The following is a 23,437-nucleotide window of genomic DNA, read 5'->3' on the forward strand; positions in this document are numbered from 1 at the left end:
GAGGGCAGAGACTCTGTCTTATTTATATTTGCATTTTTCATAATGCCCATTCCAGCATATTGAACATTATTGGTTTTCTTGATAAACATTTATTGAAGGTAATTTTTCCTACAAAGTCATTCCCATAAAAGCAAACCTTAAGACAGCTTTGCAATGAAAAGTAAACATTTAAGCTCTGATTTTTTTTTTTTTTTTGATTTATTAACAAATCAAATATTTGCAAAGGTATATTTGGCCATTCAGGTGTGATAGGAACTGGGAGGTTTTGTCTTGAGGATCTTGTAGATAGGATTTTCCTTTTAAGCTTACTCTTTAATAGGCATATGAACAATAAGAAAGTTCAATGAAACTTACTTCTTGAAAGAAAAAAATTATCTTCAGATTTGGGTTTGGCACTGTTGTCTTGACTTCTGTTCATAACATTATTTAAGGAAAGGCTGCCTTCATTAGGTACTCAGAGGGAAAGTCTGATTGTTTCCTTAGTGAGATACACACACAGTTCTGCTAGGGACCTTTACTGAGGCAGAAGACATAACTTACTTGAGCATTTGTTTTGGCTATAACCAATTAAATGTGTGTTTTAGGAAATGAAGAAGGAAAATAGCCTCCTTAAGAGTCAATCTGAGCAAACTGCCAGAGAAGTCTGCCACCTGGAGGCAGAACTCAAGAAAGTCAAACAGTGTTTAAATCAGAGCCAGAATTTTGCAGAAGAAATGAAAGGTAAGTAAATTTAGTGTTTTAGAGTTAACTTTCTAAGCTATTATTTCCATGAGAGAGGATGGATGACATTAACATATTAGAGAAACTCTCTGGATTTTTTTCACATATTTCCCTAAAAAGATGTGTGCAGAGTTTTCCCTAAAAAGATGTGGAAGAGTTTTCCCTCTTCCATTTAGTTTGCAGAGTGAGAGTGGGGCATTTTTTTAATTGGAACATATTGAATCCCAAATGCCTGGTGCTCAGCATTTTGAAAGCAGAGGGTAAATATTTTCCACACAAAGCTAAATTGTCAGTGCTGTCTCTCACCCCTGAGTGCTATTCTCTGTGTCTCAAGTGAGCTTGTTAGATCCAGACAGCTCATCTCCTGACTCATTACCATTTCCCTTATAATGGAAAAACCCTATATTAAATGCATGTTTTCCAAGCTCCTAATGACCATTACTTTTTGATGGCTTAACTTGACTGATTTTATTTTCTTATTTTAAAGCCAAAGAATTCCTCTCTGCACATCAAATGAACCCACTCTTGGTTTCATATTTGTGTGTTTGTGCTGGATGTCTTCTAAATACCCTTGGGTGTTTGCAAATCTAGGATTTCTTTGAACTCTGTCCTGTGGAATGTGTGTCACACTTCTCTGTGACTTTTTTTTTTCTTTTTTTTTCTTTTTGAGATGGAGTCTCGCTCTGTCACCAGGCTGGAGTGCAGTGGCATTATCTTGGCTCTCTGCAACCTTTGCCTCCTGGGTTCAATCGATTCTCCTGGCTCAGCTTCCCGATTAGCTGGGACTACAGGCGTGCGCCACCACGCCCAGCTTATTTTTATATTTTTAGTAGAGACGGGGTTTCACCATGTTGGCCAGTATGGTGTCCATCTCTTGACATCGTGATCCACCCTCCTGGGCCTCCCAAAGTGCTGGGATGACACCTGAGTGCCACGGTGCCTGGCCCTGTTTTCTTTTTAAAACCCAGATTTCCCCAAGACAGCTTTCAGTTTTTCCACAGCAGCAGGTAACAGTGTCAGTCTTGAGCTGTCTTGAAGGGAAACTGTAAGAAAAGGAATAGCCGGGCGCGGTGGCTCAAGCCTGTAATCCCAGCACTTTGGGAGGTCGAGGAGGGTAGATCACGAGGTCAAGAGATTGAGACCATCCTGGTCAGCATGGTGAAACCCCGCCTCTACTAAAAATACAAAAAATTAGCTGGGCATGGTGGCGCGTGCCTGTAATCCCAGCTACTCAGGAGCTGAGGCAGGAGAATTGCCTGAACCCAGGAGGCGGAGGTTACGGTGAGCCGAGATCGTGCCATTGCACTCCAGCCTGGGTAACGAGCGAAACTCCATCTCAAAAAAAAAAAAAAAAAAAAAAAAAAGAAAAGAAAAGGAACAGTTGGGGCATTTTTCAATGTTGGTCACTATGTGATTGAGGTGCTCAGAGCAAAGTGGGTTAAAGTCCTTGTGGTGCTGTTTACACAAGCCCTCAACTGTCAGTAGGCAGACAGATTGGCAGGTTGGAAGTATGTACTTCTTTCCACTTAATGTGATGTCTGAGATTGTGATACATGTTACCTTTATCATCTACTGAGGAGGTTCTCAACTTTTAATCTCCCCCCAAATACTTGAGCAACTTGAAGCCTCTCATCACTGTTTAACGAAAACTTGTGGTTATTCCCAACCAGGAGGGGTCAGTGTGTATAGATAAGTCATTGAGTAGAAAACAGAGGAGTAACGGAGTTTGAAGAAGCTTCCAGATGACTATCATATTCATAGCCTCTGTCATTTTTACTATGATGGGCTGGGGTGGGGGTGATAATGTTCCTCAAGAATATTCACATATAGACCTTGAGGATTACTGATATATGACATCATTTACTCTTTTCTACTTAAGTCTAATCCTTTGGATGTTCTGGCTAAAATGGTGGAGTACTTATTGATTTTTCTGGGACATCAGAATTATTCTACAATGAAGTGGAATGTTCCCGTTTCAGTGCTGTTCTTGTCCCAGTTTTCTCTCTTTGAATAAATATTTGAAAAGATGGTAAAAATACACACATATATAAACACATAAAAAAAAAGAAGAGAAAGTTTCAAGTGCTTAGGAAAGTTATCCCTTGGTATTTATTCCAAGCTACTGAAGCTACTAGAAAGAAGATGAATAAACATGTTACTATCTTTAAGATGACCATTTTTTTTCATTGTTTTTATATAATTATCAAGTGATCCACTTTCTAGGAGGTACCCAGGCAATAATGCCAGTTTTTCCAGGGCTTGAGAACTTGTTTGTTTGGATTTTTTTTTTTTTTTTTTTTTTTGGAAGGGGGAGGGATTAACATTCTTTAGAATAAATACTTACTACAAACATTGACAACTTTTATTTATTTATTTTTAAATAGTGAAGAATACCTCTCAGGAAACTATGTTAAGAGATCTTCAAGAAAAGATAAATCAACAAGAAAACTGCTTGACTTTAGAGAAACTGAAGCTTGCTGTGGCTGATCTGGAAAAGCAGCGAGATTGTTCTCAAGACCTTTTGAAGAAGAGAGAACATCACATTGAACAACTGAATGATAAGTTAAACAAGACAGAGAAAGAGTCAAAAGCCTTGCTGAGTGCTTTGGAGTTAAAAAAGAAAGAATATGAAGAATTGAAAGAAGAGAAAACTCTGTTTTCTTGTTGGAAAAGTGAAAATGAGAAACTTCTAACTCAGATGGAATCAGAAAAGGAAAGCTTGCAGAGTAAAATTAATCACTTGGAAACTTGTCTCAAGACACAACAAATAAAAAGTCATGAGTACAACGAGAGAGTAAGAACATTGGAGATGGAAAGAGAAAACCTAAGTGTCGAGATCAGAAACCTTCACAATGTGATAGACAGCAAGTCTGTGGAGGTAGAGACCCAGAAACAAGCTTATGAAGAGCTACAGCAGAAAGCTGAGTTCTCAGATCAGAAACATCAGAAGGAAATAGAAAATATGTGTTTGAAGACTTTTCAGCTTACTGGGCAAGTTGAAGATCTAGAACATAAGCTTCAGTTACTGTCAAATGAAATAATGGACAAAGACCGGTGTTACCAAGACTTGCATACTGAATATGAGAGCCTCAGGGATCTGCTAAAATCCAAAGATGCTTCTCTGGTGACAAATGAAGTTCATCAGAGAAGTCTTTTGGCTTTTGATCAGCTGCTTGCCATGCATAATTCCTTTGCAAACATAATTGGAGAACAAGGAAGCATGCCCTCAGAGAGGAGTGAATGCCATTTAGACGCAAACCAAAGTCCAAAAAATTCTGCCATCCTACAAAATAGAGTTGATTCTCTTGAATTTTCATTAGAGTCTCAAAAACAGATGAACTCAGACCTGCAAAAGCAGTGTGAGGAGTTGGTACAAATCAAAGGAGAAATAGAAGAAAATCTCATGAGAGCAGAACAGATGCATCAAAGTTTTGTGGCTGAAACAAGTCAGCGTATTAATAAGTTACAAGAAGACACTTCTGCTCATCAGAATGTTGTTGCTGAAACCTTAAGTGCCCTTGAGAACAAGGAAAAAGAGTTGCAACTTTTAAATGGTAAGTTAGAAACCGAGCAGGCAGAGATTCAAGAACTGAAAAAGAGCAACCATTTGCTTGAAGACTCTCTAAAGGAGCTACAACTTTTATCTGAAACCCTAAGCATGGAGAAGAAAGAAATGAGTTCTATCATTTCTCTAAATAAAAGAGAAATTGAAGAGCTGACCCAAGAGAATGGGTCTCTCAAAGAAATTAATGCATCCTTAAATCAAGAGAAGATGAACCTAATCCAGAAAAGTGAGAGTTTTGCAAACTGTATAAATGAAAGAGAGAAAAGCATTTCAGAATTATCTGATCAGTACAATCAAGAAAAACTAATTTTACTACAAAGATGTGAAGAAACCGGAAATGCATATGAGGATCTTAGTCAAAAATACAAAGCAGCACAAGAAAAGAACTTTAAATTAGAATCCTTGCTAAATGAATGCACTACTCTTTGTGAACATAGAAAAAATGACTTGGAACAGCTAAAGGAAGCATTTGCAAAGGAACACCAAGAATTCTTAACAAAATTAGCATTTGCTGAAGAAAGAAATCAGAATTTGATACTAGAGTTGGAGACAGTGCAGCAAGATCTGAGATCTGAGATGACAGATATCCAAAACAATTCTAAGAACGAGGCTGATGGTTTAAAGCCAGAAATCATGACTTTAAAGGAAGAACAAAACAAAATGCAAAAGGAAGTTAATGACTTATTACAAGAGAATGAACAGCTGATGAAGTTAATGAAGACTGAACATGAATGTCAAAATCTAGCATTGGAACCAATTAGGAACTCCATGAAAGAAAGAGAGAGTGAGAGAAATCAATGTAATTTTAAACTTCAGATGAATCTTGAAGTTAAAGAAATTTCTCTGGATAGTTATAATGCACAGTTGGTGCAATTAGAAGCTATGCTAAGAAATATGGAATTAAAACTTAAGGAAAGTGAGAAGGAGAAGGAGTGCCTGCAGAATGAATTACAGACAATTAGAGGAAAACTGGAAACCAGAAATTTGCAAGACATGCAGTCACAAGAAATTAGTGGCCTTAAAGACTGTGAAATAGATGCAGAAGAAAAGCACATTTCAGTGCTTCGTGAGTTGTCAACAACTCAAAATGACAATGGACACCTTCAGTGCTCTCTGGAAACAGCAGTGAACAAGCTGAATGAGCTTGAGAAAATGTGTGAAAAACTGCAGACTGACAAGTGTGAACTAGTATCTGAGCTGAATGAGTCAAGGTCAGGATGTATCACAGCAACTAGGAAAATGGCAGAGGAGGTGGGGAAACTAGTAAATGAAGTTAAAATATTAAACGATGATAGTGGTCTTCTCCATGGTGAGTTAATGGAAGGCATACCAGGAGGTGAATTTGGTGAACAATCAAATGAACAGCACCCTGTGTCTTTGGCTACACTGGATGATAGTAATTTCTACGAGCACCTGGCATTGTCAAACAAAGAAGTTCAAATGCACTTTGCCGAACTGCAAGAGAAATTCTCATCTTTACAAAGTGAACACAAAATTTTACATGATCAGCACTGTCAAATGAGCTCTAAAATGTTAGAGCTACAGACCTATGTTGACTCATTAAAGGCTGAAAATTTGGTCTTGTCAACGAATCTCAGAAACTTTCAAGGTGACTTGGTGAAGGAGATGCAGCCAGGCTTGAAGGAGGGGCTCGTTCCATCCCTGTCATCCTCTTGCCTGCCTGTCAGCCCTAGTCTTAGCAGTCTGGGAGACTGCTCCTTTTACAAAGCTCTTTTAGAACAGACAGGAGAAATGTCTCTTTTGAATAATTTAGAAGGGAATGTTTCAGCAAACCAGAGCAGTGTAGATGAAGTATTTTGCAACAGTCTGGAGGAGGAGAATCTGACCAAGAAAGAAATCCCTTTGGCCCCAATGAAGAGTGTTGAAGAGCTTGAGTCCCTCTGCCAGGTATACCAGCAGTCTCTTGAGAAACTAGAAGAGAAAATGGAAAGTCAAGAGATTATGAAAAATAAGGAAATTCAAGAGCTCGAACAGTTACTAAGTTCTGAAAGGCAAGAGCTTGACTGCCTTAGGAAGCGGTATTTGTCAGAAAATGAACAGTGGCAACAGAAGCTGACAAGCGTGACTCTGGAGATGGAGTCCAAGTTGGCAGCAGAAAAGAAACAGACAGAACAACTGTCACTCGAACTGGAAGTAGCACGACTCCAGCTACAAGGCCTGGACTTAAGTTCTCGGTCTTTGCTTGGCATCGACACAGAAGATGTAAGTGCCTGGGATTTAAATGCTATTTCTCTTTATGTGACCAGTAGACACTCAGTAAATGTCTGCCTAATTGAAATGCACATTAACTCTAAGTTAAAATATTTTGAGGGTTCAGCAGGGCATGGTGGCTCACGCCTGTAATCCCAGCACTTTGGGAGGCTGAATTGGTTGGATCACCTGAGTTCAGGAGTTTGAGACCAGCCTGATCGACATGGAGAAACCCCGTCTCTAAAAATATATAGAATTAGCTGGGCGTGGTGGCACATGCCTGTAATCCCAGTTACCCAGGAGGCTGAGGCAGGAGAATCACTTGAACCTGGGAGGTGGAGGTTGCCATGAGCTGAGATGGCACCATCGCACTCCAGCTTGGGTGACAGAGTGAGACTCTGTCTCAAAAAAAAAAAAAATTTAGGGTTCAAGGAAATAAAATACACCAAAATGTTTTCAAAACAAACCAGAACTTAAGAAAATGAGTAAACTTTATTTGAGGAATAAATTTCTGTAGTGATTAGATTTACACAGTACTATATAGGATATTACTAAAGATGTTTTTAAAGTCTGGAGAAAACTATATTACGGAGTCAGAAAGTCTTTAGAATGTGTGTTTCCACCCTTTGTGCATTAATAAAGTATACTTAGTTATTTAATTAAGAACTTAAGAATGGTAATATGATATGAATTTTTAATGTCTTTTGTACTTTTCAAACTATTTTTGATGTTATAGTATTATTGTCATGAAACTAAATGTAGGAGATTCTTTATATGTTACTAAACAGTTTTCTCTCTAACAATTTACTATGGCACAAAAATGTGATTTGGTATAAGTAATTTAAAAGGACTTTAAAAAACTTGAATACGTAATTGTTTAATTGCTTATAACTTTGTTCTTTCTAGTCTGCTAGCTTAATTAATAATGCTATGTAGTGTATGAATGTCACTTGATTCCCTCTGTGAGGCAGAGAAGGCAGGTCATGGTGAGGTGATGGCAGGAACAGGCACAACAGCAGATCCCCAGTTTACAGAGGAGAGGAAAGTGAGGCTCAAATATGTATTTATCCAATCATGTATAGTAAGTGCTGGATTGAGGATTAAGTCTTTGGGCTGGGAATCTGGTCATGAAACTCTACTGCCTTATTAAAGAATTATCATAAATACTGAAGGTGGAAGCTGAACATTTTGTTAGCCTCTTATTTAATAATTGCAGAGATTTCATATTAGGCTACCTGAATATTCTTGGCAGGGAAGAAAATATGAAATGTAAATACATTACAATTTGTAATTGAGCCAAAGGGTTTGTCTTCAAGTTAAATACCTAACCCCAGAGTCTTGCCCATAGGGGCCACCTACTGAATGTTTAATTGTGTTGAACGTTTGAATGGAGAAAGGAAGATGTAGTGGGAAATACACCACTTGAAGAGATGTATTTAGCAGAGGCCACATACTAGTTTCTAAAAAGGAATAATTAAGTCTATTCTATTTTGATTCTTTTTGAAAAATAAAATGAATGCTTGTTATGTGTTATAATTACAGGCTATTCAAGGCCGAAATGAGAGCGGTGACATAAAGGAATCAAAAGAACATACTTCAGAAACTACGGAAGGAACACCAAAGCATGACGCTCATCACATGTGTGATAAAGATGTTCAGCAGGACCTCAGTCTAGACATTGAGAAAATAACTGAGACTGGTGCAGTGAAACTCACAGGAGAGTGCTCTGGGGAACAGTCCCCAGACACCAGTTATGAGACTCCCAGGGAAGACAAAACCCAGGGCTATTCAGAATGCATTTCTGAATTGTCATTTTCTGGTACTAATGCTTTGGTACCTGTGGGTTTCCCGGGTAATCAGGAAAATACCCAGAATCTTCAACTGCAGGTAAAAGAGATATCAAATGAGAATCTGAGGTTACTTCATGTGATAGAGGACCGTGACAGAAAAGTTGAAAGTTTGCTAAATGAAATGAATGAATTAGACTCAAAACTCCATTTACAGGAGGTTCAACTAATGACCAAAATTGAAGCATGCATAGAATTGGAAAAAATAGTTGAGGAACTTAAGAAAGAAAACACAGATTTAAGTGAAAAATTGGAATCTATTTCTTGTGATAACCAGGAGTTACTCCAGAGAGTAGAAACTTCTGAAGGCCTCAATTCTAATTTAGAAATGTGTGCAGATAAATCATCACATGAAGATATTGAAGATAATGCAGCCAAGGTGAATTACAGCTGGAAAGAGAGATTTCTTGATGTGGAAAATGAGCTGAGTAGGATCAGATCTGAGAAAGCTAGGATTGAGCATCAAGCCCTCTCCTTGGAGGCTGCCTTAGAGAGAGTTCAAATAGAGAAGCTATGTTTAGAAAAAGACAATGAAAATAAGCAGAAGGTTATTGTCTGTCTTGAAGAAGACCTCTCAGTGGTCACAAGAGAGAGAGACCAGCTTCGTGGAGAATTAGATAGTACGTCAAAAAAAACCTTGAAATTGGATCAGTTGTCTGAAAAGATGGAGAAAACACAAGAGCTCGAGTCTCATCAAAGCGAGTGTCTTCGTTGCCTTCAGGTGGCGGAGGCAGAGGTGAAGGAGAAGACAGAACTCCTTCAGACTTTGTCCTCTGATGTGAGTGAGCTGTTAAAAGAGAAAACTCATCTCCAGGAAAAGCTGCAGAGTTTGGAAAAGGACTCACAGGCACTGTCTTTGGCAAAATGTGAGCTGGAAAACCAAATTGCACAGCTGAATGAAGAGAAGGAATTGCTTGTTAAGGAATCTGAAAGCCTGCAGGCCAGACTGAGTGAATCTGATTATGAAAAGCTGAACGTCTCCAAGGCCTTGGAGGCCGCACTGGTGGAGAAAGGTGAGTTCGCCTTGAGGCTGAGCTCAACACAGGAGGAAGTGCATCAGCTGAGAAGAGGCATCGAGAAACTGAGAGTTCGCATTGAGGCCGATGAAAAGAAGCAGCTGCATGTCGCAGAGAAACTGAAAGAGCGCGAGCGGGAGAATGATTCACTTAAGGATAAAGTTGAGAACCTTGAAAGGGAATTGCAGATGTCAGAAGAAAACCAGGAGCTAGTGATTCTTGATGCCGAGAATTCCAAAGCAGAAGTAGAGACTCTGAAAACACAACTAGAAGAGACGGCCAGAAGCTTGAAAGTTTTCGAATTAGACCATGTCATGTTAAGGTCTGAAAAAGAAAATCTGGCCAAACAGCTACAAGAAAAACAAGGTCAAGTGTCAGAACTAGACAAGTTACTCTCTTCATTTAAAAGTTTGTTAGAAGAAAAGGAACAAGCGGAAATACAGGTCAAAGAAGAATCTAAAACTGCAGCGGAGATGCTTCAGAATCAGTTAAAAGAGCTAAATGATGCAGTAGCTGCCCTGTGTGGTGACCAGGAAACTGTGAAGGCCACAGAACAGAGCCTAGACTCACCAGTAGAGGAAGTGCATCAGCTGAGAAACAGCATTGAAAAGCTGAGAGTCCACCTAGAAGCTGATGAAAAGAAGCAGCTCTGTGTCTTAGAACAACTGAAGGAAAGTGAGCATGAGGCAGATTTACTTAAAGGTAGAATGGAGAACCTTGAAAGAGAGCTAGAGCTATCCAGGAAAAACCAAGAGCATGCAGTTCTTGAGGCAGAGAATTCCAAAGGAGAGGTAGATACCCTGAAAGCAAAGATAGAAGGGATGACCCAAAGCCTGAGAGACCTGGAATTAGATCTTGTCACTATAAGGTCAGAAAAAGAAAATCTGACAAATGCATTACAAAAAGAGCAAGAGCGGATATCTGAATTAGAAATAATAAATTCATCCTTTGAAAATATTCTGCAAGAGAAAGAGCAAGAGAAAGTACAGATGAAAGAAAAATCAAACACTGCTGTGGAGATGCTTCAAACACAATTAAGAGAGCTCAATGAGAGAGTGGCAGCCCTGCATAATGACCAAGAGACATGTAAGGCCAAAGAGCAGAATCTTAGTAGTCAAGTAGATTGTCTTGAACTTGAAAAGGCTCAGTTGCTACAAGGCCTTGAGGAGGCCAAAAATAATTATATTGTTTTGCAATCTTCTGTGAATGGCCTCATTCAAGAAGTAGAAGATGGCAAGCAGAAACTAGAGAAGAAAGATGAAGAAATCAGTAGACTAAAAAATCAAATTCAAGACCAAGAGCAGCTCATCTCTAAACTGTCTGAGGTGGAAGGAGAGCACCAACTTTTGAAGAAGCAAAACTTAGAACTGGTAAATCTGACAGTGGAATTGGAGCAGAAGATCCAAGTGCTACAATCTAAAAATGCCTCTTTGCAGGACACGCTGGAAGTGCTGCAGAGTTCTTACAAGAGTCTAGAGAATGAGCTTGAATTGACAAAAATGGACAAAATGTCCTTTGTTGAAAAAGTAAGTGGCTATATCTGTTTATGTTTAAATATGTAGTCATGAGGGAGGAAACCATATTTACTTCTAGACACCAAATTGCATTTACTTCTAGACAATGTCTGCTATGTTGGACCAAACTTTGTAAAGGCTTTATGTTTACTGGGTCTTGAATTGCAGAAGCATTGAGTTGGCTCTGGCAGTAGTGACTATTCTAGCTGATTCTTTGGGACATTTTCATGGATTGGACCAGGTTTTTAATGTGGCACCTACATATGGGCAAAGCTTTGGTTTATGCACAGTTACTTGTTCTAATTATATTTCCCTTTCTTAGATTACATCAGAATCGTGGTCTCCCCATGCCCAGTTGAGACTCACTGCTATAGGGTGTATAACAGACATTATCTAGGATCAGAAGGGATATGCCTGCCTTAATGTGTCTTTTTTGCCTTTAGAACAAAGCACTTTTAAAGATACAGATAGATTTATAACCAACAGAACACTCATGGCTTCTAGGGTGTGTCTTGGGGATTTCATGCTTTCAGTCCCCCTTTTGTACATTCTCTTTGCAGTTTTCTATCTTGTTAGTTGATGCTTACAGGGAAGATCAAGAGGTTCAATTATTAAAGGAAAATTATATTTTGGTCCAGTGAGCTTACTTAGTGACTTAGGAAAGTGATTCCATCACATTTAAATTTTACTGAACAAATATTAAAGAAAAAAAGGAGTATCCAGAAAATACATTTAGTTTCCACCCTGTATTTTCTAAGAATTTTGGGGTTTGGTATACCTTAAAAGAGATGGCAATTAGTATGGAGATGCTGAGACAAACCATACTAGGCTGTTTCTACTTCAAGGGGCAAATGCAAACAGTAGCTTTTTGACTGTTTTTCACTGATCATAAGCATGTGTCTTGAAGATTAGTATGGCACTGGGGGATTAGTAGAGATACAAGAACAGATAAAGCAAGATGCTGCCTGATATGATATTCTCTGATGTTTAAGTTCAAGTTAATACCTTTGTGAAAGATTTTAAGGCTTAGCAATATTATCTTTATTTGTCATTCCTTTCCTTATTGCTATTCTATTAAATCTTTGCTGAGAAGAAAAGGTAAGCTTACCAGTTGAAGATGTTGAGTATGTTGAACTGAGAGGATTAGTAAAGCAGGAATTAGCCAGCTTCCATTTTATGATTGAAAGCTAAAGTAAATGTGAGTATGTTGTACCAGAGTGATTAATCTCATCAAAACAGACCACCAGAAAGCAGATTCTAACGAAAGATGAAATTGCAGGTAAACACAATGACTGCAAAGGAAACTGAGCTGCAGAGGGAAATGCATGAGATGGCACAGAAAACAGCAGAGCTGCAAGAAGAACTCAATGGAGAGAAAAACAGGCTAACTGGAGAGTTACAGTTACTGTTGGAAGAAATAAAGAGCAGCAAAGTAAGTTTCTTCATAACAAATGTTCTGTGATCTGTTAGTGCCCACTCTCCTTGTTGGTTTCTGTAAGACCTTCTGTAGTTTACCTGTTTTTAGCTCTTGAAAAATATAACCCTGTGCTTCTGTCATGATCAAATTTATAGTAATCTCTATCATCCAACATTATCATAAGCCCAATAGCAGTTGTGAGAAGCCTCTCAACACATGGAAATATGTCTCAGAGCCCAAATACGCTTTCATAGAAGAGGACTCTTGTACCAAATCAACACACATCAGAGGTAGATCTCATGCCGCTTTCAACAAGTTTATCTGCTTTCCCAGCTTGCCACAGATTACAGGCTGGAATGTTGCTGGAAACACATTCATCGATCCGCTGAGAACTAACAAAGTAACAGAACTAGAGTCACAGTAATATGTAAAGTTAGAAGACTCTTGGGGTGCTGTTTTAGGGCAGGGTTAATGTGGCACATCTGTAGCACTTGGGCTGCCACTCCCCACTGCCATTTCCATAGCAGGCAGTGCGGATTCCTGCCTTCCCCTTCTCCTGAATCTCCTAACACTGTGTCCTGGGTAGCTGCTGCCATGCAGGGAGAGCTGGCAGATGCAGTGAAACCTATTTGTCAGACCTGATTAAATTATAAATATTCCTATATCTGTATAGTCCTAATGCAACTTCATCCCTGAGTAGTAAGTATTTAAAGAACAGCAAAATAGGATAGTTATGATTGCGACCCTGAATAATCACAGAAAGTTGATATATGTAATATTCTGTATAAAGAGTTGGAGAAATTGGTTCTTTTCTTTAAAAATAATATTTAATTTATAAAAATGGAAAGGTTTTGGCATTAAATCTCAGGAATGGACTTAGAGAATGTTCTGGCCATACTGCATGGAAGGAGTTCCTCTGAACGGTATTTGCGTATTGCCTCTGCTGAAATCTCTTTTGGTTTTGAGTAGCTTGGGAGTCTCCCAAGTGCATCATTATTGTATTTCATGTATAGGCACCACTGAGAATAGTAGTTTGGCATCAGGTCCATACATATGAGTGTGTTAGTTTGCAATGGCTTTATGCATTCATTTATGCATTCTGTAAATAATAAGTGCTAGCAAGATCAAGGGATAGACTGTTGAACCTGACCTATTCTGTTTCCTGTACTCATATAGCTTATAGTCTCGACCTATAATAAATCATGAAATAGGCAACATGTAACAATCATAAGTGGACAAATACTATAAAGGAAACAAGACTCTTTGCTGCAGAGTAAGTGGGATGTGGGGATGTCAAGGTAGGAAACAACCTAATTTAGATAGGGTGGTCAGCAGATGTCACCTGCAAGATGAGTCAGCTATAAAATGAAGAGGCAGAGGAGGGAGGCTTCTAGGTCTGGAGAGCAGTGTGGTGAAAGCTCTGAGATTAGAAAGATCTTTGTATTTGTTTTAGAAATGAAAAGGAAGTCATTGTGGCTGGAGCCAGATAGAAACATGACATGCACAAAGATTGGAGGGTTAGGAAGGGTATGGAGAGGGTAGGAAAGGTTTGAGGCGGGAATATTAACTTGGCTAGTTCAACATATAGGGAGTATTTAGAAATTATGGAAATGGTAGAAAATGATGGAGAAGAGAAGGCAGCTCAGGGCCTAGCTCATAGGAACTCTAGCATACAAGGTGAGATGGAGAAAGAAGAGCCAGCAAAGAAAACAGAGATGGCTTGATTAGGCAAACCAGGGGGGTGTCATGTTCTGGAAATCAAGAGGAAGGAGTGTCTCAAGGAGGGAGTGGCTGGCTATAGTGGTTCACACCTGTAATCCCAGCATTTTGAGAGGCTGAGGTGGGCTGATAGCTTGAGTCCAGAAGTTCAAGACCAGCCTGGTCAATATGGAAAAACTCTGTCTCTCCAAAAAATTAGCCAGACATGGAGGCACATATTTATAGTCCCAGCTACTTGGAAGGCTGAGGTGGGGAATCACCTGAGTCCTGGAGATTGAGGCTGCAATGAGCCATGATTCTGCCACTGTACTCTAGCCTGGAAAAAACTAAGTCAAACCAACCGACCAAACAACCAACCAACCAAACAAAAAAATGAAGGAAGGAGTGCAGCAGCCCCAGGTACTATTTAGAGGTCGATTGAGATGAGCTCAGAAGAGTGTGCCTTTAATTTGCAGCATGGAGGTTGATGATGCCATGGAAAGCTTTTTCAGGAGGAGATGGGATGAATCGATTGGAGCAGGTTGAAGAATTGAAGATGAGGAATTAGATACCACACAGAAACACATACAGCAACAGCTACTTGGAGTCAGGCATGAAGACAAATGCTTCCAGGGTTGGAGTTTGGCCAGTTCTTCACATTCAAGGGACTGGGCAAAAGTGGAGGGCATTTGGAAGGGAATTCTTATAGTGATAGAACATGGGGTCTGTGCTGGTCAAGGAAGAAAATGCAAGTCCTGAGGGGATTTGGTGTGAAGATGGTAGTGGTTCTGTTGATGAGGTCAGGAGTTCTTGCAATGGAAGTACTTTAACAAACAAGGTTGGAAGCATAGGAAGGTGTGGTCCCAGAGTGGTTTAGTTGCATTCAAGGTTTCATAGTTTCTGTGGTCTCTGGATATGACCTTGCGAGTTGGATGGGCTGGAGCAGAGGAAAGTATCATTGGAGGTGAAGTCACAATTTAAAGTGAATACACTGCTAAGGATTATAGCACTATGCTGTACAGATTTTATCTTGACCATAAAAATTTTTTTCTTCACAGTACTTATGATTTTCTAAAAATATATATTCAGGTTCTTTTTTTTTTGAGACAGAGTTTCGCTCTTGTTACCCAGGCTGGAGTGCAATGGCACGATCTCGGCTCACCGCAACCTCTGCCTCCTGGGTTCAAGCAATTCTCCTGCCTCAGCCTCCTGAGTAGCTGGGATTACAGGCACGCGCCACCACGCCCAGCTAATTTTTTGTATTTTTATTAGAGACGGGGTTTCACCATGTTGACCAGGATGGTCTTGATCTCTTGACCTCGTGATCCACCCGCCTTGGCCTCCCAAAGTGCTGGGATTACAGGCTTGAGCCACCGTGCCTGGCCTATTCAGGTTCTTAATTGTGAGGAAGCACTATTATGATTTTATTACTTTTCTGTTTAGGATCAATTGAAGGAGCTCACACTAGAAAATAGTGAACTGAAGAAGAGCCTGGATTGCATGCATGAAGACCAGGTGGAAAAGGAAGGGAAAGTGAGAGAGGAAATAGCTGAATATCAGCTACGACTTCACGAAGCTGAAAAGAAACACCAGGCTGTGCTTTTGGACACAAACAAACAGGTAAAATATGGGGTTTGGTTACTGGGGGAGCTGGCGAGTGTATTTTGATCATGCATGGTAAGGCTTTTTTTTTTTTTTTCCCCCAAAAAGTCAACATTCTGGGTTATGACTATGCTATATAATCTTATAAAAGGTCTCACATTAACTTCATGATCTTTCCCCCTGTTTTGTCTCTTATCACTTGATTTTTTAAAAAAGATGATTTGGATAGAATAATAGGAGAGTTACAAAGTTGAAATCGTCCTGGTACAACAGTGTTGTTTTTGTTTTTCTTACAATTTTTTTTCTTAGCTGTGCCTTCTGGCTAAAATAATATATATTTTTTTGCTCTAGTATGAAATAGAAATCCAGACATATCAAGAGAAATTGTCTTCTAAAGAAGAATGTCTCACTTCACAGAAGTTGGAGATGGACCTTTTAAAGTCTAGTAAAGAAGAACTCAGTAATTCATTGAAAGCTACTACTCAGGTTTTGGAAGAACTGAAGAAAACCAAGGTATGTTCACTTTTCTTTGCTTCATGATTTTGAATGGTTTATACAGTGGTGGTGATTACGGTATAGCATTAAATTTGTATGAACATTTTTGGTAGTCAAATATGATGTCATTCATCAGTTGTCTGCTGAGTTACCTCACTAAAAAATTAGTGAATGATCTGAGTCTCATAGCTTGAATAAGTTATCCATTGCCTCACCTCATGCGTCCTCTCAAACTAGAGGATGTTAAAGACATCTTGAGATAGATTTGAAGATCTAGTCGCACAGCAGACAAGGGCAGGCCTTTTAAGCTGTAGAAAACAGTCTGATGGGCAATTCCAAAGTCTTGAATGAGCTGTCTCCAAGTTCACTGTCACCATACCCACTCTCCTGTGGCTTATGGGAGATCAAAGTGTGGCAGAGCACCTTGGTCAGGCAGACGCATGTGGATATTTCCCTCCTCCTCTTCACGCAAGGATCATAGAACCCTAGTCTCAGGATTGTTAAGTTCAAGATGGTACCACAGTAATTCTACCTGGAAAAGCACGTGTTTTGATTCCTACAGGTATTTTTCATAAGATGAATACTACCCACCATGTATTAATGAACAGGATAATAAATATCTTCTGGCAAAGGTTTTACTTAGAAGATAATTATGTTTTTTAAACTTTGACACTAATTGAAAACAGAAAACTAGATGTATATTTATTATGTTTATGGCTCTTATATAACTGTCAAGGTAAAGGAAATTTACCAATTAAATACAAATTAGTAAAATTCAAAATCATGTTAATAATGTTCTGCTTCTGGCCGGGCGCGGTGGCTCAAGCCTGTAATCCCAGCACTTTGGGAGGCCGAGGCGGGTGGATCACAAGGTCAAGAGATCGAGACCATCCTGGTCAACATGGTGAAACCCCGTCTCTACTAAAAATACAAAAAAATAGCTGGGCATGGTGGTGCGTGCCTGTAATCCCAGCTACTCAGGAGGCTGAGGCAGGAGAATTGCCTGAACCCAGGAGGCGGAGGTTGCGGTGAGCCGAGATCGCGCCATTGCACTCCAGCCTGGGTAACAAGAGCGAAACTCCGTCTCAAAAAAAAAAAAAAAAAAAAAAAAAAAAAAAAAAAAAATTATGTTCTGCTTCTATAAAATGAGATGTTGGGTTTAAATATAGAAAGAAGTAGCACTGTTGAAATAGAATTAAATGGGTCTTTAATTCATTTGTCATTGGAATCAGAAGTAGCAAGTTCCGAAAGGGTAAGGTTTACTGCAATGTTACTAACAGATTATTTCAAAATGAAATTTACAAAGATGAGATCCAAGCTATAACATCTACTTGTAACATGAATATGGTACTGCACCCTCTACCCCCATTCCCCCTCCTCCTCCTGCTGCCATTTGGTCTTCCTTTGTAAATTCATGATGCCAAATCAGATTATTTTAGAATTCTGCATTTTAAAAGATATTACATAATATAATGCATATGCCATATATAATATCCCAGTGAGATCAGCTATAATACTGCATAATCAACTTCAGATTTCTGCAGCAAAATGTGTGGATATTCTCACCAGGCAGGATAAATAAAGACTATACATATTGGGCAAGGTATGGTGGGTGATTCATGCCTAGAATCTTAGCACTTTGGGAGGCCAGAATTTGAGACCAGCCTGGGTAACATAGTGAGACTCCGTATCTAAAAAAAATATAAAACCTCGGGAGGCTGAGGTGGGAGGATTGCTTGGGTCTAAAAGGTTATGCAGTGAACCATGATGGTGCCACTGCATCCCAGTCAGGATGACATAGAAGATCCTGTCTTAAAAATAAATAAATTAATTAATTAATAAAGACTGTAAGTGCCTTTCTATCTGTTCAGGTTGGATTTTGCCTCTAAATCATTTTCATAGCTCTTTTTTGATTTGGGAATTCTGAATAAGGATGTGAACTTGTACCACTCAGAAGAATTATGAGGACACAATTCTCCCACCATTCTACTGTCTTTCTATTTGAGCCACAATAAAATTTAACATTGTATAGTGAGCTATAATATCATTTGGCCTTCACTTGGTATGGCTAAAACAAATACCATGGCAGATATTGAAACTATAACAGTGTGATTACAAATGGAGACACAATTCTCTCATTGAGAATTTTGGACCCATCAAGTATAGTTCCTGGTCTCCCTGCCCAGTAATCCAATGCGATTTCCACTGGATAAATACAGACACAATGGGCACTTAACAGACATCTCAGGAACCATAGCTTATACTTGTGATACTAAGAAAGAGAATAACAAAAATCACATTGTCAATTAGGAGGACTTAGGATACTGAGTAGAGAAGATGAATGGTTTTTTGCATCTTTAGATGTTTTGTTGTGAATCTAATAATTCTTAAATTTACAATATATGATTCTTGTATCTCAGTATTTTTCCATTTGCTTATAAAAATAAATTCAAGGTTTTAAATGGAATTGCTTTTATTTTGTAGATGGACCATCTAAAATATGTAAATCAGTTGAAGAAGGAAAATGAACATGCCCAGGGGAAAATTAAGTTGTTGATGAAATCCTGTAAACAGCTGGAAGAGGAAAAGGAGACATTGCAGAAAGAACTGTCTCAACTTGAAGCTGCACAGGAGAGGCAGAAAACAGGTGGGTGTTAACTGGGGCACATCAGCTAGCCAGAACTCTTTTCCAATAGTGAAATAACACATGGTGTGAGTGCATAGGAGCTATTTTTAGTGCTGTGTTCTATTACCGAGTGCTGATTTTTCAGCATTAATCCATTTTCCAATTTCTGAATTTTGTACTTCTCTTGGGATCATTATAGGACTCAGAAGGAAGCCTTTTTATTTGTTTGCTTTTGAGACAGTGTCTTGTTATATCACCCAGGCTGTGCAGTAGTGCCTTTATGGCTCATTGCAGCCTCGACCTCCTGGGTCCAAGGGATCCTCCCACCTCAGCCTCCCAAATAGCTGGAACTATAGGTAGGTGCCACCACGCCTGACTAATTTTTGTATTTTTTGTAGAGGCAAGGTTTTGCCATGTTGCCCAGGCTGGTCTTGAATTCATGGTCTCAAGCAATCTGCCCACCTCAGCCTCCCAAAGTGCTAGGACTATTGGCATAAGCCACCACGCTTGGGCTGAATGAAGCCATTTTGAAGTAGAATTATTGCATCTTCTGTTCTATAAAACATTCAAAAAACCGGTGGTATTTTTTGCTAATGAGCCATTCTAAGAAGAGTTTTTTTATGTTGATGTCCAGTTATGTGGTTTCTTTGTCAATAGATTGGCATTGAAGTTGGCTTTGGTAAATTTATAAATAGCTGACTCTGGTTGTCCTTGGTCCATTCGTATGGGTCAACTAAAGGGAATGGGTGAGGGTGGGAGGTATATATTTAGTTGCGTAGGCAAAATAGAAAAGGAAAGAATGATAACTCTCCTTGTCACTTACCCACTTATGTCCCTGGAGTGGCAGGTGCTTACCGTGTGGGTAGATGACGACAAGCATAATCTGACTGGTTTCTCTGGTTTGTAGCATGGCAGAATGTGGGTCAACAGTCTTCCCTGTTGGAAACAGTGCTCAGGGTAGACTGGGGCTTCAGGAGATTTTTCTAATGGATTTAGTATCACCTATGGCAGCTATAAGTTGACCAAGGTTCTCACCTGTATAGTGTTCCCCCAAACCATTGTTCATCAGACCCTCCATTGCCTTCAAATGCTTTCAGAGTGTTTTTTGGATTTGCCTGGTTATTTGTTAGAATCGTGTCTCCCAAAGCCATACAACAGAGGCTTCATTATCTTTACTGACTTCTGTTCATCCACTTAACGGTAGACAGAATGGACTGGGGAAAACAAGGATGTAAAAATGAATTTATTGACTGCATATAACTGGTGCTACAAAAAAATTTAATGAGTTGGCTGAAATATGTGTTTGAGATTTTGGTGGATTTTATTTAAGCTGTCCCAGTGAATGTCATGGGACCAGAATATCTACTTTGATATGATACCTCCAAAATGAGAGTTGTTTGAACTATAAGAACATATACAGATATATCTCCCCCGTCTCTTCAAAAAAAAAAAAAAAAAAATCAAAGAAAGAACAAGTCTAAGATTATCTGCTTCACAGTGCCCATTGTTAACCAGAGAAGCATCAAGTTGCACATGATGTGTTGCTTTATTTTGGACAGGTGCTATTTTGGATGCTAAGGTTGATGAATTCATGACTGAGATCAAAGAACTGAAAGAAACTCTTGAAGAAAAAACCAAGGAGGCAGATGAATACTTGGATAAGTACTGTTCCTTGCTTATAAGGCATGAAAAGTTAGAGAAGGCTAAAGAGATGTTAGAGACACAAGTGGCCCATCTCTGTTCACAGCAATCTAAACAAGATTTCCGAGGGTCTCCTTTGCTAGATGGAGCTGTTCCAGAACCATCTCCAATGCCTTCTGCTACTGAAAAGAGGTTATCATCTGGCCCAAATAAAGCTTCAGGCAAGAGGCAAAGGTCCAGTGGGATATGGGAAAATGGTAGAGGACCAACACCTTCTACTCCAGAGACATTTTCTAAAAAAAGTAAGAAAGCAGTCATGAGAGGTATTCACCCTGCAAAGGACACGGAAGATACTGAGTTTGAACCAGAGGGACTTCCAGAAGTTGTAAAGAAAGGTATGCCTAATTTAAAAACAAAATTATTTGTGGTTTTTTTTTTTTTTTGAAATTCCATGTAATAGTTCACATATAAAAAGGCAAAAGCATTTGCTTTTTACATTATCGTGCAATAGTCTCATTGATGTTCATAAACAGTAGTCTGCTTTTAAATGGATGAGGCATATATTCTCAAGGATCTAACTACTTGTGTCACATTAACAAAAGAGCTGGTAGACTGGAAAAATGACTGTCTGAAATCTGTTTGTTATTTGTTATTTGAACACTGAAAAGAATCATTAAAGCAAGGACACCCTTCAAGGTTTCCTACGTTTGGTCATGACTGACCCAGCTAACAGATGAGCTGGAGGGTGTACCCTGTCATGCTGGTCCCCTGACTGGAGCTACTGAGTACACTTCGTTTTGTTTTGTTTTTAAACTTGGTTCTCCCTCAAGTCTGGCCCAGGGACTGTGCCAGTCTAGGAACTGTTTGTTACTGGTTCCTGACTGAAAAAAAGGATAGCAACTAAGTAGGAATTTAGGAATTTTCATAGCAACTTGACATTTTTGCAGCATCCAAGCAAATAATCATTTTTTTTTTCTGTTGATTTCATTCTCATTCTATTATACAAAAATACTATTCCACAGCAGATTGGAAATTCTTCTCCCCCCACCCCCCGCCAACTGCCCCCGAATATCAAAACTGATTCTTTGCCATAGTCGGTTTGAAAAGCATTGTTCTGAGTAACTCAAGCCCAAAAATGGTTAGCTATCTCTCACTGGTAATTTTTATATGTAGTTAAAATGTGAAAAACAAAAACAAATGCTGCTTTAGTTAGCCCTGAATGCAGTTCTGTAGTGTTTGTTGATATGCTAACTCTGACTATCCCTGGGATTGACTTTCTTCTCTGGGTCATCAAAAGTCATGTCACTTCCTTCTATGGAAAGAGACAACAGGAGTGAGTGTAAAATCACCTTTAGGAATGTCAGTCAAAAATTTCTCCTCCCACCTACATGAGAGTGCTCGCCTGAAGCAGCTGTTACCATTTTGCATTTCCCCCTGTAAACAAGCACTTGCCTTTTTTAAAAAATAATTTTATTTTTCTATTATACCCTCTTTTTTCCCCTAATCCAATTTTACTATAAGGCCTGCTGATGTTCTTTAGATTTTAGAAAAATGCATAGTAAAACATCCATCTGGAAGATAGAAGCAAAAAGGTTTTTTCTTTGTAGTGTTATTTTCCCCTTCTCTCATTGTTGTTTTCCATTTTTCTGATAAGAGAAACCTGTTAGTTACTTGATTCAATTTGGTGACTCCTAGGGCAACTGAAGAGTAATCCATTGACCACAGTGGCTAGGACAAAATATTTTTTGGAGTTTGCTTTATCCTTATTAAAACCACCTGAATATGGTTTCCATTGTAGATAGAATTGGACCTAGCAGTGCTGACAGTTAGCTTTTTTGCCCTTAGGGTTTGCTGACATCCCAACCGGAAAGACTAGCCCATATATCCTGCGGAGAACAACCATGGCAACTCGGACCAGCCCCCGCCTGGCTGCACAGAAGTTAGCACTATCCCCACTGAGTCTCGGCAAAGAAAATCTTGCAGAGTCCTCCAAACCAACAGCTGGTGGCAGCAGATCACAAAAGGTAAACTACTGTCAACATCCATCTACTGTTTGAGATCCAGAAAACGGCGGTATTAACCTGGGTGAGGATTGGACACTACACTCCCTAATTCCGGAGCCCTTTCAAAAAGTCTGACCTTCTTGGTGTGGTATAAGTCAGTCAGTAGTGAGCAAGTGAGAGGGTGAGCATGATAGTATCAGGGTACATGATCTCATCCTTGACTCAACAGGCCACCTGAGTGTAGTTTGGAAAATGGCATTGTTACATCAAACTCAGTGGATTTGTAAGAAAGTTTCAGGCATTACTGATGAAGGATTTGAAGAGGTAATTTTCTTTTTTGCCACAGGTATTAGTCATAGTTTGTTTCAAACTTTCACTTATCTGCCCCCAGCTGCTAATTCTGTTTTTATTAATCCTTTACATTCTTTTAAAAAAAAAAAAAGCACATATTTCAGTAGATATTTAAGGAAAGGAACTCTGTTTATGGATTTCTCTCTTTTGATTGTTGAGGATATGACAGAATCTTAGTGACCTCTGTGTACTTTACGGTATCCCAGAAAATGTTCTGTAGAATATAGAGAATATTTGCTTAACAGATCTTCATTCCTGTTATGATCCATACGAGCAGCTACCATTTAAGTATGCAAAGTATATGCATTTTATTTATCTTTCTCATTTTATTGAACTCTCACATTAAGTGATATAGAAGAGTGAAGAACATGAGACTTATAAAGATTTAATCTCCCCGTGTGAACCCCTATTTTCTCTCGACTCCACAGTCTTGATCTTTCTATGATACTAGTGTTTCTTAGACTAGAGTCCAGGGGAATATTTTTGGAAATTGCTGGAATAGCTTCAAAGAGTTTGAACAGTCTGTGATTTTACCTTGATTGCTTACTTGTCAGAGTTTGATCAAGTATGTGAGCTGATAACCTTGAACCAGAAAACAAAGCTTTGAAAGTGTAATAACCCCTATTTGTGTAATGTGATAATTCATCAGCGAGCAAGCACGTTCTTAGGATTTTGGATTCCAAATATGAACATATTGGTGGTTATACATGGGAGATCTAAAGAGCATAATA

The 23,437-nt window shown here is 39.1% G+C and overlaps 1 protein-coding gene across 1 annotated transcript in view; it reads left to right on the top strand.

Moving 5' to 3' along the window:
• The window catches only part of CENPF (centromere protein F), a 62,429-nt gene that overhangs the window by 32,865 nt on the left and 6,127 nt on the right, over nucleotides 1-23,437 (top strand). Inside the window, exons 11-19 of the mRNA XM_003930355.4 lie at nucleotides 585-720; nucleotides 3,105-6,508; nucleotides 8,039-10,885; nucleotides 12,153-12,305; nucleotides 15,432-15,608; nucleotides 15,942-16,103; nucleotides 18,570-18,732; nucleotides 20,271-20,747; nucleotides 22,198-22,376. Of these exons, the coding sequence (XP_003930404.2) occupies nucleotides 585-720; nucleotides 3,105-6,508; nucleotides 8,039-10,885; nucleotides 12,153-12,305; nucleotides 15,432-15,608; nucleotides 15,942-16,103; nucleotides 18,570-18,732; nucleotides 20,271-20,747; nucleotides 22,198-22,376 (7,698 nt within the window). The remainder of the gene's footprint in view (nucleotides 1-584; nucleotides 721-3,104; nucleotides 6,509-8,038; nucleotides 10,886-12,152; nucleotides 12,306-15,431; nucleotides 15,609-15,941; nucleotides 16,104-18,569; nucleotides 18,733-20,270; nucleotides 20,748-22,197; nucleotides 22,377-23,437) is intronic.

Source organism: Saimiri boliviensis, chromosome 14 (genome assembly GCF_048565385.1).
Source record: "Saimiri boliviensis isolate mSaiBol1 chromosome 14, mSaiBol1.pri, whole genome shotgun sequence".
NCBI lineage: Eukaryota > Metazoa > Chordata > Mammalia > Primates > Cebidae > Saimiri > Saimiri boliviensis.